Below are 17,912 nucleotides of genomic sequence, written 5' to 3'. Positions count from 1 at the left end.
AGTCAGGTGTGAGATGTGGGTGACATCTCCGCTGTGGTGGAACCTCTGAGCGCAAGTAGAGTGCTTTGTTTGAGAAGTTCATTTGCTGACAGCCCTCAGGCTTATTGGGAACCAAAAGCCCTATCTGTCTGCCTCGCTTCTCATTATAATGGCTTCTCTGAGTCCTGTTGGATTTTCTTCAGGCCCACCCTTAACATTTTCAAGTCCCTGGACAAAAGTGTAGATGAAGGCTCACATACCATATGTCTAAACATTTAAAAAGTCATAAATCAAGCTAATATACGATTAAACGAAATACGGTCTATTTCTCCTATTTTGACAAATATTCTTTCATAACAACAAAATAGAAAAAAAACAGGCTTCAATCTATTGTTTCTTTTTTATGTCAGAAAATTGGCAAAATACCAAAGATGACTCAATTTAATTATTATTGCTCATTTGGGTATTCCATTGATGGCCAGCAATGTTTGGATGAGTAATAAAATAAAGACATACACAAATCATGACCTATGATGAACTTACACAGCACGATTTATTTTTCATCCCTCAGTTTCAGCAAAATACTAATTATGTTACAATCATGATTTTTTTATATTAATTTTATTCTATTGACGGTAATGGTCTAAATCACGGGTGGAGAAATGTTTTCTGAAAAGGTTCAGGCAATAAATATTATAGACTCTGCAGGCCATATGTTCTCTGTCACAACTACTCAATCCTGTTCAAAACTCCTTAGACAATACATAAGCAATTGGGTATGGCTTTGTTTCAATAAAATTTATGGAAATAGCTGATCACCAACACTACCTAATTCCAGAACATTTTCATGACCTCCTCCTCCCTTCAGTCTCTGGCAACATCTAATCTGCTTTTTTTTTTTTTTTTTTTTCACTCTGGGCTCAATTATCTTGATGTTTCATATAAATGAAGTCATCCAATAATAGAAAAAAAATATCTAGGTTTAGCTTGTGGGTCATAGCTCATTGACCCTTGATCAAAAAGATTTTTTTGAAGGGCAAGTGTATGAACTGGAATATATTCTGATCAAAATATTAAATTAAAATAAATGTAAAATTTAAGAAATTTTGTTGCCAGGCACAGTAGTGCATGCCTGTAATCCCAGCAGCTTAGGAGGCTGAGTCAGGAGGATCGTGAGTTCAAAGCCAGCCTCAGCAAAAGTGAGGTGCTAAGCAATTCAATGAGACCCTATTGCTAAATAAAACACAAAATAGGGCTGGGGATGTGGCTTCATTGGCTGAGTGCCCCTGAGTTTAATCCCTCATACCAAAAGTAAATAAATAAATAAAAGAAATTTTGTTCATGTCTTCAAAAGTTGTGTTTTTTTTCTCAAAAATATTCCAAGTAAACTATCAAAATCCAAAGACTAAATACAAAGTATAATTCATCTGTATAAAATTTTGAAATACAAATATTTAAAATGAACTTTTTATGAATTTTTTTAAAATTGTGATTCTTACTAATTATTTTTGTGAAAATAAGAACTGTTCTTAGTTTCAGGTTTTTAACATCCATCTAGCTACCCATAGAAAGAATTAGTGTCATGCTTGACCTGTTTCACCAAGATCCAGCTATGTATGAGTGTCTGGGTAGCCCCAATCATTTCACCATATGAAATGCCCTTCTGCCTCCATGTGCAAATGCTGTGAGTACTGGGGTAAGGGGTGAGTTCCTCCAGGACAATTTACTAGAATAGGAGGTGAAGCAAAGAAGTGAACACTCATTAATACTAGGAAATGATACTTTAATACTTCGAAGTGGTTTCATGCTACCTGATGTAAAACACTTGGTAAGTTGCTAAATTTGTTTTTCCTCTTAGCTAACTTACCTTACTTAAATCCTTGTGCATTCTGGAAGCATTGTTCCTCTTCAGTGTTTGTAGCAACGAAACCTGTGCACATTTTCAGCATTCAGAACTTTTGGTTTGAAGATTACAAGGCAAGGTGTTTGGAGAAGCATTTCCCTGGAGCTTGATCAGAATTAGTCACAAGATTGGTTGTTTAGGGCTGCAGGTTGCACGGTGCTAATGTCTGAGTGATGATTCCTGTAATGAATTTGTGCATGTGAGTATGTGATTTGTGGTTCTTTCTAAATTGTGGACTTAAACTAGAATCCACCTTGTCTGTCTTTCTATGGCTAGGTGGTTTCACCCCTTTGTGCTGATGCGACTCATCGGTTGCTTTCCTGAAGGTTGTCTTGCCTGTATGCCTCATTTCAGAATGACCTTTTTATTCTGGAGATTTTTTTTTTTTACCATAAGAGTGAAATTATTCCAGAAGTTCTGTTTGGATCTTAGACACAAAGTATATCATTTTTCTTGTTCAAGGAAGCTGAAATATTCACTAGAGTACTCACAGCAGATTTTAGAAAGAATAACCAGGTAGTCCAAGTCCCATACCACCACTAAAATCATGCCTGTAAGATCCTTTTTCCTATTTCAAAGTTAAAAGACCTTCTGACTTAGCACCTATTTTGTGTCTAGATCTTAATGAATAGAATAAAACAAACAGAAAAAAAAGGAAAAAAATAAAGAAAAAGAAATACCCATCATGGCCAAAATATAACAAAGATCCTTTTTAAAATTTCAGATTTATCTTTATCATGGTCCTCTCTTAGCTTCTCCACTGCCCTTTGATTGTTGATTTCCAAACAAGGAAAGCACGTTTTTTGCCCCCTTTATCTTCAGCTGCACATATGCAGAGACCTGATAATTCCAGGCTGATGAAAAGACTCTATTCTGAAGCAGCTGTCCCTAGTAGCACAAAAGCAGATAGCGCAGCTCTTGAACTAATCATTTATAAAACTCCTGTCAGGAGCCAAGATGAGCCTACGTCGGGAGGGTTTGCTGTGGCAGTGACGACCAAGGACTCGAGAGAGTGCCTCCCCTTAGTCCTGATCTCCCCACTTGGATTAAGAATTCCATTTCCCTCTTCTAAGTTGTTGACCCTATATTGTGGTCAAAAGTACGAGATAAGTGGAAGAAAACTGGCTCTCCCTTTAAAGTGAAGACACACATTTAATATGACTTTCCTGGTTCAAAACATGACAGGGAATTTTACCTCCATGGATGAATTTAATATTTTATATTTCAGGGACTTGAAACTTCAGGGGGGTGGAGCCCTGGGAACATTATATTTCCAGAATTAAGGCAGAAGGACAACATGTAGATAGAACAGTGACCTAAGTGTCAGGAGACAGAATCTAAGGCCAGCTTCAAGTCCATTTGGCTACAGAAAGAGACAGTTCTCAGAATTTTCAAATCTGTGAAATTAAGGAGCTGAATTTTAGGGAATTTCTGAGGCTCCTCCTAGTTCTAATGTTCATTGGAGCCTTTTAGGAAACAGCAGACTTTGAACTTTTCTGTCTCTGGATGATTTCTCTCTCTCTCTCTCTCTCTCTCTCTCTCTCTCTCTCTCTCTCTCTCTCTCTCTCTCTCTCTGTCTCCCCCACACACACCTGCTTGATTTCTTCTCCTCTTTCTGCTTGTAATGTCTCCATTTCTCCCTCTCTATCTTTATCCTCTCCCCATTTCTCTCTGTCTCTCTGTCTCTCTCTCTCTTTCTTACACACAGGCTCTTTAAGGGCTTGTTAATACCAGACTTTAGATTCTAGATCTAACTAGTACAGTTCTATTTCATTCCTGCTATTTGTACTCATTTTTATAGCTGCATTAATAATAATTCCTAAGGGCCTATTTTTATTCTACATGATTTTTAGATGTTTGGGTTTTTGTTGTTGTTGTTGTTGTTGTTCACAGACTTCCAACTTCCTCATTCTGGGGTTTTTCATTTTGCTCTTTTTGTTGTTCATTTTGTTGTTTGCTTTTGAAACGAGGACTGTATACCTACTAGGCAAGTTCATTGCCCCTGAGCTACATCCCCACCCCTCTGCTGTTCAGTTAAAATGAACTTGTAAATTTGGTTTTTCCAAAATTTACACAGGTGTTAAGTTTTTTTAGATCTTTGCATATCCAAAAATGTTGTTTTGATATTACTTCTAATGAACAAAACTCAGCTGAGTATAAAGATCTTTTTCTCCTTTTAAGTTTTACTATCTTTGGGCACTCCCACTGAAGTTCAAGGTGCACTCCCCAACCTCTTCATTTGTCCGTATCTGGGTTGTGGTTTCTTTGTTTCCATTTGAGTGCTTATGAAATTCTTTAATCACAAACTCTGAAAAAAAAATAATTCTAGTATTTTTTAAAGTACCAGGTGCAGGACAAGGATAAGACAAGATATACACCCAGATTAAAAAAAAAAATTAAGAAGGCACTTTGCTTAGAGAAATGCAAGTGGGTTGAAGAATAATCATTACTTTTTGCTCCAAATACAACTAGTGTCTTAAGACAGACAGGCCCCCACTATGGGGAGGCATGACATGTATCTATGCTCACCAAGGGGCTTCTTAGGCTCTGTAGACTAAAAGGAGCACATTGGTTCCTAAGCGCACTTGAAACAAAGTTTGGGACAGGGCATACAATGTTATGAACGATCATTTAAATCTTAGGGATACATGAATTTTCCAATGAAGTAATCATAGAAGGGATGATGCTGGTGAAGCAATAAGCTTTGTAAGATATGGTTCTATTTATAAAATTTCTCCCGCAATGAATGAGATAATGAGTGGACTCACTTGGGAAACTTCAAGGATCAACATGAACGATTTTTCCCTTGAACTGATCATCAAGATAACTCTTACCTCTTCCCTCTCAAGATAGCTTTTAGACCTGAGCTGACCACAAATGTATTCATTCTCTGTCCTTTTTTTTTTTTTTTTTTTTTTGCAACCTCCCAAAATTAGCAATCAAGAATTCTCAGCTTGTCTCTCCTCCTCTGGAGTTCAAGGAACGTTGTATTGCTTTCCTAAAATTGGCTCTGGTTTTGTGCATATCATATCATAAATCCTGGTGAGAGTCAGAACCATTTTTTTTTTTCTCTTTTCGTTACTCGATCCTTCAGAGTTCTGGGAGGAATCTACTATCCGTAGCACTGCAAAGAGTCTAGCCTCTAAATCGGATGTTTAGCTTGATGACAGTCTGACTTGCACATCCAGGCTGGCCAGTGTGGGAGCTGGTCAGAAACCTCAATCTTCCTCTCCTACAGAAGCCAACTCAAACATCATCTAAAGGGAGTTTTCTTTCCAGCCTCACAAGTCACGTTTTGAGTGAGGTCTCACATAGCAACAGCAGGAAAAGAAATATGAATGTGAGTGGGGCTTGGCCCCAGGGACAGTGGGCTGACAGCCCTGTGTTTGCAACAGTTTCCTCCCCTCCCAGGCACATGCCATCAGGGACCCCCTGGAACTGCCTTCATGCGGTGGCCATGAAAAGAGCATGCTCTCTCTAGCATTTGCTGCTGTTGGAGGCTTACAAAAACAGACACAAGGTCCTGTTGAACTGTGCAGACTAAAAAAGAAAAAAAGAAAAGTATGTGTATATGGGGCCAGATTTATTTATTCCTCAAGGTAAATTGCTTTTACATTACAACTCGGGAGTTCCTCTGGCAGTACATTCTTCCCAGACAGAAGACAGCTTTTGAAAAACACGTTATGTGTATTAGTTGCTTGTGAGATTCAGGGAAGGGTGATTTGCATTCTACAACAAATAAGGAAGCCATGTACTTAGTCCTCAAATGTGTTCTTTCAGAGTGTCAAAGTCGGTTAGTGACATCAATGGTGGGAATCACGCTCATGCTGCCTGGCTTTTGGGAGAGATTGAAAGAACATGCACTTTAAGACTAAATAGACCTACATTTTCAGTCTCTCCCTCTTATTCATGACCATTTGTCTTTGGACAAGCCATTTTATCTCCCGAACCTAGGTCCTCATCTGTGAAATTAGGAAAATAATTCCAGTTTTCCACTGTGGCTGGGAGACTCGAGGAATATGACACCAGGTCTTTGGTCCAAGGTAAAAGCTTAGTAAATATGCGTTTGCTTTTGTCTTTATCACAGTCTTCCTAAAGCCTTTGAACTCGAATTCCTAGCTGCCTTGCATCTGTTATTTTTATTGTAGCCCAATCCATGAACTTCATCTTCCAGGGTGACATCTTATTTGATGTTCCAGGCACAGGGAAGCATGATACATACACAGGTCTCCTTTGTCACAAACTTGCCTTATCAGATACACTAAGACCGTGAAGCTGATGGACTTCCTGGTCTTTCTCCTGCTCCCAAGCACAAGGGAAGTACCGAGTGAGACTTCACTTGAACTAACCTCAGCGCTTTTTCTCTTGGCATCAATTATCTGAACTATATTCTTTCAGGCTTCATTGATTTTTAAAATCAATTCTGTGGATGTGGAATTGCCCTGCATAATTATTTATACAAATCTCTTGATTTGATTGGTGGAATTGCACTGGAGAACACAAAACCGTTCAAAGCTGTGCAAAACTTCAAATTTGAGAAATTAACATGGATTAAAGTCCCAAGCTCTACGTGGGATCTTAGAGGTGAACACTTCTAGAGACATTGAGGACAATAGCTTTCTTTTGCTTATGAAGAAACTGAAAGTGACTTCTTCAAGATTACAAGGTTTAGGCAGGGCACATTGGCGCACACCTGTAATCCTAGTGGCTGGGGAGGCTGAGGCAGGAGGATTGAGAGTCCAAAGCCAGCCTCAGCAACTTAGCAAGGCTCTAAGCAATTTGGTGAGACCCTGTCTCTAAATAGAATACAAAATAGGGCTGGGGAGGTGGCTCAGTGGTCGAGTGTCCCTGAGTTCAATCCCTGGTAACCTACTCCCCGCAAGGAAAAAGATTACACAGTTTATTAATAGCAGAAAAAGACTGAAATTCTTATCCCTTTTCTCCAAAACCACATTGTCTTCATGGAGATATGTGACTTAACTGAGCCATGTTTTTAGAAAAGAACCAATGGTGTTTTGTCTCCATTAAACTCCTGAAACAAGAAATCCTGACTACTGTTTGAAAGTAGGTTTCACTCTATTATTGAAAAAGAAAATTACAAGCTTGTTTCTATTTTGGAGTGAAGAAAGGATTACAAAATCACTGGACCTTTTAGAAAAATCTTCTATCATTTTTCTACCTTTCAAACTTGGAGATCTTCTTTGTAAACATCTCTAGGGTTCCGTTCAGAAATCAGCTCCCCAGCTTAATCAGTTCACCCTGAAGCATGTCTCTTATTCTTACCCATCCCTGACTTTCCCACCATCACCTCTAATCCAGCTCTTCAGATCCTCAAGCTTGGATCATGTTTGCTTATGAAGAAACTGAAAGTGACTTCTTCAAGATGACATGGTTTAGGCCAGGCACAGTGGTGCACACCTGTAATCCCAGTGGCTGGGGAGGCTGAGACAGGAGGATCGAGAGTTCAAAGCCAGCCTCAGCAATTTAGCAAGGCCACCTGCCTTCTTTTCCTGCTCCACTCTAACTGGAACCCTGCCTCACATTTGATGCATCCCTGACGGTAACCATACATCATTTCTTCAGTCTTATTTCATACGACTCCCCAGTCCAAACACATAAACTCCTTCACCTCATTTTTATTGTGTTAAGAATTTTGGTCTTTCAGGATCTTCTCAGCTATGTTCTGGATAACTCAGGCTCTCCTGTTCTCCATCTGTTGAATTTATTCCATCTGAACCATTGAATGTTTACTCTTTGACTGAGCTCCTTTGACTGATGACTACCTCTTATCTGATGTAGCAGAAATAATGTTGTAGCAGCATTGGGAGGATCCCGGTCACCTTCCATGTTTTGACTATGAGAAATTCAACATGCTCTGAGCTGCTCTGAATCTCAGCTAGGAAGAAAAATTGGGGGATCATAATACTTACCTGATCTCTAGGACAGCTATGGAACGCACCACCTTTTCATGAGCTCATTGAACTCTTGAATATTATCCCTTCTATGAAGTTGTTATTCAAGTTTCTTGTTCAATTTTTTTCTTACGCTGATTTAGTTTTTCCTGTGACCAAATTTCTGTGACTAATTTATAGGATCTCTGTATACTATGGATGACTTTTATCAGATAAATGTATTTTAAATAGTTTTACCCATTCTGAATTTTGCCTATTGGTCAGTTAGTGGTACCATTTGATAAAACAAAAGTCCTTATTTTTAATTTAGTCTAATTTGTCATTTTTATTATAGTCACTCCTTTAATAAAACTTAAAAAATCTGCTTTTTTCCAAAATCATCGTGTTATTCTAGATTTCCTTCCAAACATTTCATTGATTTATCATTCATATTTACAGATGCAAACAATATAAAATGATTTTTATGAATAGTAAGGGGCAAAGGTCAATCTTTATTCTTCCTTTGGAAGGACCCATCGACAAAACACTATTAAAAAATGTAATAGGGGAAGAAGTATTTATTTGTTTATTTATTTAGGAGAGGCTACTTACAGAAAGGTCCAATAGTAATTCTAGAGAGAGGGTAGAGAAAGGAGAAGACAACATGGGGGTAGTGAGAATTTAGTGGAAATGGCCCACATGGATTTCAAGAAGGGTGAAGCAATGGTGGGTTCTTTTTTAAATACTTATTGTACATATTAGATAAATAACAAATACGTGTTGTTGCATGCTACTGAAGGCTCCTTTGGATGGTGCTCCTAATTATAGAGGTGTCATGGTGTGGCCAGCAGGAATGTATTGGCTATTGTATCCAAAGGAAGGATGTGACTCTTAGACCGTCAATGAGGCAGGTCCGTCCTATGAGCAGCATGTCAGAGGAAAAGCCTCATTTTAGTACTCCAACCTTAAACTACTGACTTGGTCCAGGGCTTGAATAGAAAAGAACAGTCTATTTAGCCTGTCTATCATGGTTCCTCCTTGGTCCTAACATTTCCCACAACAGAGATGGACAGCTGCACAAACAACTCTAGGCCCACAGAGATTACCCAGGGTGGTTGATCAGATCAAAAATGAAATCTGCAGCATAGCAGGGTGGCACGGCGTTTGCATCTGATGGATGTGTGTGGAAGGAAATCGTATCCCCTTAGAAACTAAGCTCCTGTCTCTCACACCATAACAAGCTAGTCTCTGTCCTTCCAGAGAAAGCGGCCAGCTCATGGCCTTCAAACCAGACTGCTTCATTGTCTAAACATCAAATGGGCAGATGTGTGAATGCCCCAGGTCTATCTCTGACTTCCTCTGGACCCTTCTTATCTGTGCTGAATGGGGTTCTCCTTTGCAGTGGGGGAGATCACAGCACTGGACTTCACTTTCTTAAGAACAATGCTTAATGTATTCTCTGTAGCAACGGTCACGCAGGCATGGCTCTCCATTAAGATCCTGATTTCCTGGACGTTTGGCTTGTTGTTTTTTCTCGGATAAGAATAAACGGAATTTAGTGACATTAAATTACTAGCTCGTGGTCACCCAAGAAGCAGTGGGAAGAGATAGGCCCCAGACCGAATTTTCTGATTTCAGATCAACTTCACAAAATGTCATGAATTATTTTATTTTTCTTTGGTCTAGGAAGAGGAAAGAAAAAAACCACAGCTTGCTCTAGTACTGGTTCTCATGTTTAATTACCTGGAAGGCCAAATGACCCTTTGTGTAACTAAATCTTATAATGCCATTAAAGCCTTTTTCCTTTCTTGAGTTCTTTTTTGTTATTTAACAAAACTTTAGATAAATATATATACATATTTATATATTTTATATATATTTATATATATTTTTATTTTATATTATATATTTATATATAACATAAAATTCACTATGCTAAATTTATTTTTAGGTTCAGTACCGTTAAATACGTGCACTTTGTTACTCAGTCAATCTCTGAAACTTTTAGTTGTAGCAAACTAAAACTGTGTAACTCATTAAACAATTCCCCATTCCCAGCCCCTAGTTGCTATCATTCTTTCTGACTCCATGATTTTGACTAGCTACCTCATATAAGTGGAACCAGGCAGTATTTGCCCTTTTGTGACTGGCTTATTTCTCTTAGTGTGATATCCTCAAGGTTCATCCATTTTGTAGCATCTGATAGAATTTCCTTTCTCTTTGTGGCTGAATAATATTCCATTTTGTGTGGATTTACCACCTTCTGCCTACGATTCATCTGTTGGTGGACCCTTAGCCTGCTTTCCAATTGGGGCTACGGTGAATTGTCATTGAGTTCTTTGGAGACAAAGAACAAATGTATATAACTCATCTTGTAATAATCCTTAATTTGCATGTGAAAGCTCTGCTTCTGTTTGACTTCTTTAAGAAAATCAACTATTCCTTTCTAATTTCTTCTGGTAATTTTGGTATCTACCCCATTCTCCACCCCCGTACCTATTAAGAATTCTTCAAACCCTATTCATAATTTAGAGTTGATGTTGGAATAATCTATATACTACATAGTCTAGAAATAAAGTCCTCCTGGGCCTCATCTTCCCACCTTTCAATTCTCACCTGCTTTGCCTTCAGGGAAACACCATGTGTCTTCTCACACACCTTGTTCTCCCATAGCCTGTCTGGTAGTTCTAAAAACCTCTCCCTCTACTGAAACAGACTCTTCATTGCCCATCCTGGCCCATGTGCTTACACAGAGTCAAGTCAAAACATGGGCCTTACTCAGATTAAAAAAAAAAAAAAAAAAAAAAGGACAATTTCCAAGTTTTCCTAAATACCTGAAATGCAGTATTGCAGTTTACACGTGCATTTTGTCTTTTTGTGAAAGATGAGTACTTTGGGGGGATACTAAAATCCAAATTGCAATAAGGAAATGATCTAAAAATTGAAAAAAGGATATTACAATGTAAAGAATCCTGCAGTGTGACCATTTAAAAAAAAAAAGCAACTTTTTTTTTACAATCTAAATTTTGTTTAGGATTTATTTAGACTATCACTTTATCCTTTTTGAAAAAAGTAACCTGCAGGCAGCTTGTAATTCAGCCCAACTCTCCCCCCACCCCATGCTAACCAGTTGGTTCTCCTTCTCCTGCAGATGAGAGTATATAGTTCATGTGTTTTCCTTTTAAAATCCTATTTTAGCTGCTTCCTCTTCAAACTCCTATTTGGGATAGCTCTTTTCCGAACCTACTCTATTAAAATAATTTAAAGTATGGCTTCTTTTTTTTTTTTTCAGAGATCTTAGTATTTTTTTGGGGGGGGGCAGCATAATCTATAGCTTCAATCTCTGAGAGGAGTGGTAAGTGTACTTATCCCCCCCACCCCCCAAGAGAAGCCATCCAGGAGATCTGGAGTGAAATCAGCTATCAGGACTTTAGATTTTGGCCAAGACTTGAAATAAAGTAGTCAAAATCAAAGATTATAGGAAAGAAGAAGGAATGCTGACCTATTATATTTTTTTAATCAACAATTTTCTTTCTTATCACTTCATGTATTCGATGTTTGCTTTTTTTTATAGCCTGAAATTTTTCCATGCATTTGGACAAATTTCAAAGAATTGAATTTTGTCTTTTTGTGAAAGACAAAATTGGATACTAAAATCCAAACTGCAATAAGAAAATAATCTTATTTAATAATCTGTGACAAAGGACAATGTGTGTCCCCTCTCAAACTCCCTGTTGTTTGTTTAATATACCCAAACTTTAAGGTATATTTCATAGTGGCTAGTGAGGAACATCACAGTTATGTTAAAAAAAAAAAAGAAATTGCAAATTTCTTTTAACCATTATAAAAGCAAGAGAAATCAAATATCTAATGATCTTTTTACCCTCTCCCCCAAAAGATAAAATTAACCTCATTGAAATTACCAAAGAAAATGAAAGTAGCAGAAAAACTGTGTCATTAAGAGGAAAGGATTATCAGTGAAAGGTCATCATAAAAGTTGCAGGATTTGTGTCAGATAATCATGCAGATGGAGTATTTACAAACCAAGTGATATGCTAACCTGTGTTGTCAATATAATCCAGTTGACATGGTGGGGCTATGGATATGAGGGGATTGATAAATGAAAAAGGTTAGAGTTTTTAATTTTTGAAGCTGAATGTAAGGTACCTGTAATTCAGTTTGCAATTTTCTTTACTTCTATGTTTGACATTTTCTACAATGGATGCTCATTAAAGGGGTGTAAGCAGGACATAAGGGTATAAATGGGACAAAATTTGAGGCAGTTACAAAGCCAAACTCACAACACAATATATGTCCTTTCATTGCAAATGCATAGCAGTCGCTGATTACAAAATTAATAAGATGATGAATTAACAGATTTAAAAATAAGCACACCCCTGGATAATGCTTGCCTGAATCAAGAGGGAAATCAAACTGTAAAATGTAATCACTAAATATTGACTTAGTTACCATAATAACAAGAATGCATGTCAAAGCTTTGGGCATTTTTGACCAAGACTGTACCTGAAGAGAAAAATATAGCCTGCAAATGCTTTTATTACTTAAAAGATAAATTGGAATCAATGAGGTAAGTATCCATAAAATAAGTTTGAAGAACCATAAAAAATATAACTTTAAAAAATAGAGACATTAGAAAAATAAAAATGAAGATCAGTGAATTAGAAAAGATAATTGAACCAAAAAGATAGAAGGAAAGAAAAAAAATACAAAAACATGGTTGAAAATGGGGATATAACTCTAGCTACTTAGTGAATGACTTTTAGAAAAATAATGATTTCCCAAATCAACAAAACACAAGGCAGAGCATTGCAAAAAGGCTATTACGTATACAAGAAAGTGAGAAAATATTTACAGATCATATTAACTTTGCTACTTTCATTCCCCAGAATAGGAATATGAAATGACTTTGTAGATGACTGCCAAAAAACATTTATAGAAAATTATTTTGTTAAATTTTTAAAAGACAGAAAATATGGAATGGTTTCAACCCATTTTATATGTAGAATAGTATAGAATAATTTATAGTCTAACAATTGATTAAGCTATTAACAGAAGAAAAATGTCAGGAACGTTTCACTAATGAATGTGGATGAAAACTTCAAAACAAAATAACAACTAGTCAAATCCAAAACTATATGCAATTAACAGCACACCATCAACAACAGAGTTTATTCCAGGAATAAATGTAAATGCAATATAAGGATATTTATAAGTGGGATTCTTTTTGTCAATAGATCAAAGGACAAAACACATTGAGTCATTGCAATAAATTTCCCCAAATCATTTTATCTAATACTGATTGGAGCAACATCTACTTCTTAGAAAACTTGGAATTAGAAAGACAATGCTTTAATGTTAGGAAAAAATACACAGCACATATTTCAAATAAATAACGCTTTTAATGGAACCATACTTAAATTGGAAGAGCAAATAGGTTTTCTCTCTCCTGCTCATGTTTTTTTTTTTCCCTATATTCCCTGCAGCTCTGTTACCTAGTACCAGAGTTAATCTGTACATTCATTTTTGTGACCTGATGCTCTTGCACTTTGGGGCTCTTATTAAATAAAATAGCGGTTACTTGAACAAAAGCACTGCCAAATGTGACAGTCAAGTTGTTAACTAAATTTGCTACCAAGTGACTAATGGATAGGAATGCAAACATCATGGCTACACTGGGCCAAGGAACAATTCACATCCTGGGCAAGTCAGAGTGGGACATGGTGAGATTTCATCATGCTACTCTGAATGGCATATGATTTACAATTTATTAATTGCTTAGTTCTGGAATTTTCCATTTAATATTTTTGGACCACAGTCAAGGGCAGGTAACTGAAACCAAAGAAAGAAAAATGGTGGATAAGGGAGGACAACTCTATGTTATGATATCATGTTAAATATCATTGCTTTGTCCATAGGAATACCCTGAGAGAAATTACTGGATTATTGTGTCAGGGACAAGATGGACAGTCACCAGAAATAGAATAAAATATGGATAGGAAGAGCATGAATATGTTAATACAATCTCATAGCAGTGTAATTAGGTTTATTACTGCTCTATCCAGACTCTGGTGAGATTTCTATTCAAACATGACAAAATGGTTCTATTACTCATGAGGAAGAATCCACAAGACAGAAATCGTCACGATCATGTAAATTAGCAGAGTATTCTGATTTACCTAAAGAATCTGACCAAGGTTATTTTTCTCCCAGCATTGTAGATCCATCATAAAAAATGAAAACTTGGGCTGAGGCTGTGGCTCAGAAGTAGAGGGCTCACCTAGCATGCTTGAGGCACTGGGTTCCATCCTCAGCATCACATAAAAATAAAATAAAGATATGTGTCCATCTATAACTAAAAAAAATAAATAAATATTAAGATAAATAAAATAAAAACCTTAACAGATATTTAAATAAATAAAATAAAAACAGAGTACTTATTCTGTGCCTAGCACAGTTCTAAGCTGTTGAGGTACATTTACTCAACTAATCATCTCAACAACTGCATGAAAAAGGCGACATTATTCTCCACTCCGTGCATGCGGCACCTAGAGGTCAGAGTGATTATGTGACTTCTCCACAGTTAGTAAAAGGGGAGGTGCAGTTGGAAAACCCAGGAAGTCTGGATTAGATCCCACGTGGAACTTGCCTGTCCTTGGAAACCACCTCTGTACGTAAAGGTAAAGGTCTTCCGTCACTAACTTAGATACTTCTTTGCTTTCCTCAGGGACCTGATGCCCAGGACCCTGGACGGGCAGATCACCATGGAGAAGACGCCCAGCTACTTTGTCACGCGGGAGGCGCCCGCGCGCATCTCGGCCATGTCCAAGGACACCAAGCTCATCGTGGTGGTGCGCGACCCCGTGACCAGGGCCATCTCGGACTACACGCAGACGCTCTCCAAGCGGCCCGACATCCCCACCTTCGAGAGCTTGACGTTCAAAAACAGGAGCACGGGCCTCATCGACACGTCGTGGAGCGCCATCCAGATCGGCATCTACGCCAAGCACCTGGAGCACTGGCTGCGCCACTTCCCCATCGGCCAGATGCTCTTCGTGAGCGGCGAGCGGCTCATCAGCGACCCGGCCGGCGAGCTGGGCCGCGTGCAGGACTTCCTGGGCCTCAAGCGCATCATCACCGACAAGCACTTCTACTTCAACAAGACCAAGGGCTTCCCCTGCCTCAAGAAGGCCGAGGGCAGCAGCAAACCCCACTGCCTGGGCAAGACCAAGGGCAGGACCCACCCCGAGATCGCCCAGGAGGTGGTGCAGAGGCTGCGCGAGTTCTACCGGCCCTTCAACTTGAAGTTCTACCAGATGACCGGGCACGACTTCGGCTGGGATGGATAACAAATATAATTTAAAAAGAAAAAGAAAAAAAAAAGTATGGAAATATAATATATTTTTTTACCAATCGGTAGAGAAAAGGCAGTTTAATATTTGTGCTGACAATATTTGTTTCAGTATTTTTTTTTTTTGCAATGAATGATTGTTCACTCCTCTTCCCCATCTTAATGTACAATCGATGTCATGCATTTGGATAAACAGAAAAGGAAACCTTCCTTCTCTCATATAAATACGTTCAATTTTATTTTATGTTCTACATACCCAGTCATCAAGTATATGCATTTTAATTTCCATTAAAAAAAATTTTTGAAGAAAATCATGAGGGTAATCTCCCCGCTACCACCATCCCTTTTCTCTCTCTAATACAAGACCCTGATAAAATTAATATCCATCTTTATGTTTTTCTCCCTTCTTCTTCTGCCACATTTTTTTTCATAAATCATTTATCATTTAATAACACTATATATTTTCACATCACTTCAAGGTTTTTATAGTGCTTTCAGATACATGTTTTGATCCTTATAGGACTAAGAGGTTGGTATAAGAACATAGAACATGGGGATCATAATCTCAGATTTTACAGATAAGGGAAACTATAGTCTCAGGGAGGTTAAATGGTGTAAGGTCAGATGAGGAATCCTGGACAAAAATCCCATTTTCCATTTGTTTTCTATTCTGTGCCACTTTTTTTCTAGGGAGAATGAGAACTAAACTTTCCAGTTTAGAAGTTAGTTTTAGGATGATCTGAAAAGGGACAGACAGAGATTTCTTATTGCTTTCTAAGTTCCAGGCTAGCCTTATGGCATCCAGTATCATTACATAGTTGTACTCCAGAAAACCACTAAGACCTGGACACAACCTCTTTGGAGAGCCAGTCTTAGCTATTGGCTGATCAAAATACCTTGAGACACAAAAATTTAACTGACCAATACTTGACTTGAGTTTGCCAGAAATCACTGGATTCTTATATTTTGGGCTATCTTTTTTTTTTTTTCTTAAGAGAGACCCACTTCAATTAGAACCTCCAGTACCAATCTCATTTTTCCTTCTCTCGCTTTGAAGAAAGAAAATCTACCTTTCTTTGTAATATCTCACTGTTAACATTGGAGCTAGTACTAAAGAAATGCTCAATTAACAGCTCATTGACAATGCTCTTATTTTTCATGGGTGGAGGGCTGATACTTGGTCCCTTTATTCTTTATTTCTCCATTTCCTCTTTCTACCAATTATCACCTACTGCTCATTCACATTTGGAAAATATTCTAAGACATGCAGTTCTGGGTAAAATGGTGACTTTTCCTCTTCTCCCGTCTGTTCTTCGCCTTCCCGCATTTAAATCACTCAAATAAATCAAGAGTTTATTAAGAGTATTCCTTTGCTCTCTGAGTGGTATTAACAAGATTAGCATTAATGGGAATTAAATTGGTCTAGAGAGGAGCACATATGCACAAAATATATAAAACATTTATAATTAGCCTGTCAGCAACGTTTTATTATATGTTTAAACCCAAGAGGAAAAATGTCTCTTTTTCATGGAAGTTTCCTTTATCTGCCAAGATTTAAAGGACCAGATACTCTAGTATGAAAAAATATTGTTTCTTCTCCAATGTTGTCCATCAAAAACAAACAAAATTAAGTTGTTTTTTTTTCTTTTTAAATATGCTGTGCAATTGTGCATTTATCATAAATGCTATATCTGGGGATGTAAATATTTCTTGAACAGCCTAACACAGGATTAAAATGAAGGAAAAAAAATGTTTTAATTTTCCAGATATTTTGTCATTGCTCCAAATCTGTGGGTTTATTTGTTAGTATTCCATTTACGGGAGTTAAGTAAACCCCAAAGCCAGGTCACCTTTTCTCAGTTGATGTCCTTCACTTCTGTGCCCTCAGTTTTCCAACACTTACAGCCTGTTTTTGTACTACTTGAATGTCGCTAGCAGCAAGAAGATATTTATTTTAAACTCTCCTCATCTTTTAACTCATTTTGTCTGTGCTTCTGAATCTTTTGTGTTTGTTTGCTTGACATTATGCAAAAAAAAATGACTTGCACAAAGAGACAATTGCATCTAACAATTGCGTTCAGTAACCTTCCTCTTTTTGTGTGGAAGAAATAATAAAAGAACAAAAATTGAGTGCCGAAGATCTCTTCTTACCCATAGATGTTTTTGTTCCTTTTATTTTTAAAAAAAGAACATTGCAGGAAAACTGTCAAACTTCTAAGATTTCCAGGAGGAGTGTTTGAAGTTATAGGTCTCAGAAAAATGTAAAATGATCCAGACTCACTATCCTTTAAGATTCACCCACAATAGGACTGTTTCATTTTCTGCCTTCAATATGGTTGTTACTCCTGCTGTGCATGGAGTCGGCCTCCCATTTATTTTGTCTATTTAGTTGCACCAAATAATAAAGTGTTTGGCCATACTTTCTCCAAGTCATCTTCTCCAAAGTCATGACTACCAACTTCCTTCAGTTTTCTTAGAGGTAGAATACCTTTGCAGGAGCATATCCAGAAAAGATCTACAGGTTCAAGCTGAACAGTTTGCTTGTGAGACCACATATAGACATGGACAGCACATAGTTTTAAAGCAAGTCAATTTTGTTCTAACAACCAGGTATCAATAAGCTTCTAGAGAATGGATATTTACTATTCTGGAAAGATTAATCCCACACTAATTTTATTTCCCTCCCACAGGATCTTCAAAGCTAGAATAAACCTCAGTGGTAATTTGGATCAAATATCCATTTCACACTCAAATCATAGATGTGTCTGTA

At 37.5% G+C, this 17,912-nt stretch overlaps 1 protein-coding gene across 4 annotated transcripts in view; it reads left to right on the top strand.

The window, feature by feature from the left end:
* The window catches only part of LOC144376174 (heparan sulfate glucosamine 3-O-sulfotransferase 3A1), a 96,484-nt gene extending 78,918 nt beyond the window's left edge, over positions 1–17,566 (top strand). For all 4 annotated transcript variants that reach the window (XM_078042915.1, XM_078042912.1, XM_078042913.1 and 1 more), the window contains one exon: positions 14,519–17,566. In XM_078042915.1, the coding sequence (XP_077899041.1) occupies positions 14,526–15,140 (615 nt within the window). In that variant the 5' untranslated portion in view covers positions 14,519–14,525 and the 3' untranslated portion in view covers positions 15,141–17,566. The remainder of the gene's footprint in view (positions 1–14,518) is intronic.
* The last annotated feature ends 346 nt before the right edge of the window (positions 17,567–17,912 follow it).

The sequence above is a fragment of the Ictidomys tridecemlineatus genome, chromosome 3 (genome assembly GCF_052094955.1).
Source record: "Ictidomys tridecemlineatus isolate mIctTri1 chromosome 3, mIctTri1.hap1, whole genome shotgun sequence".
NCBI lineage: Eukaryota > Metazoa > Chordata > Mammalia > Rodentia > Sciuridae > Ictidomys > Ictidomys tridecemlineatus.
Note: the sequence above shows the minus strand (reverse complement) of the source record. Positions and strands in the feature narration are given on the sequence as shown.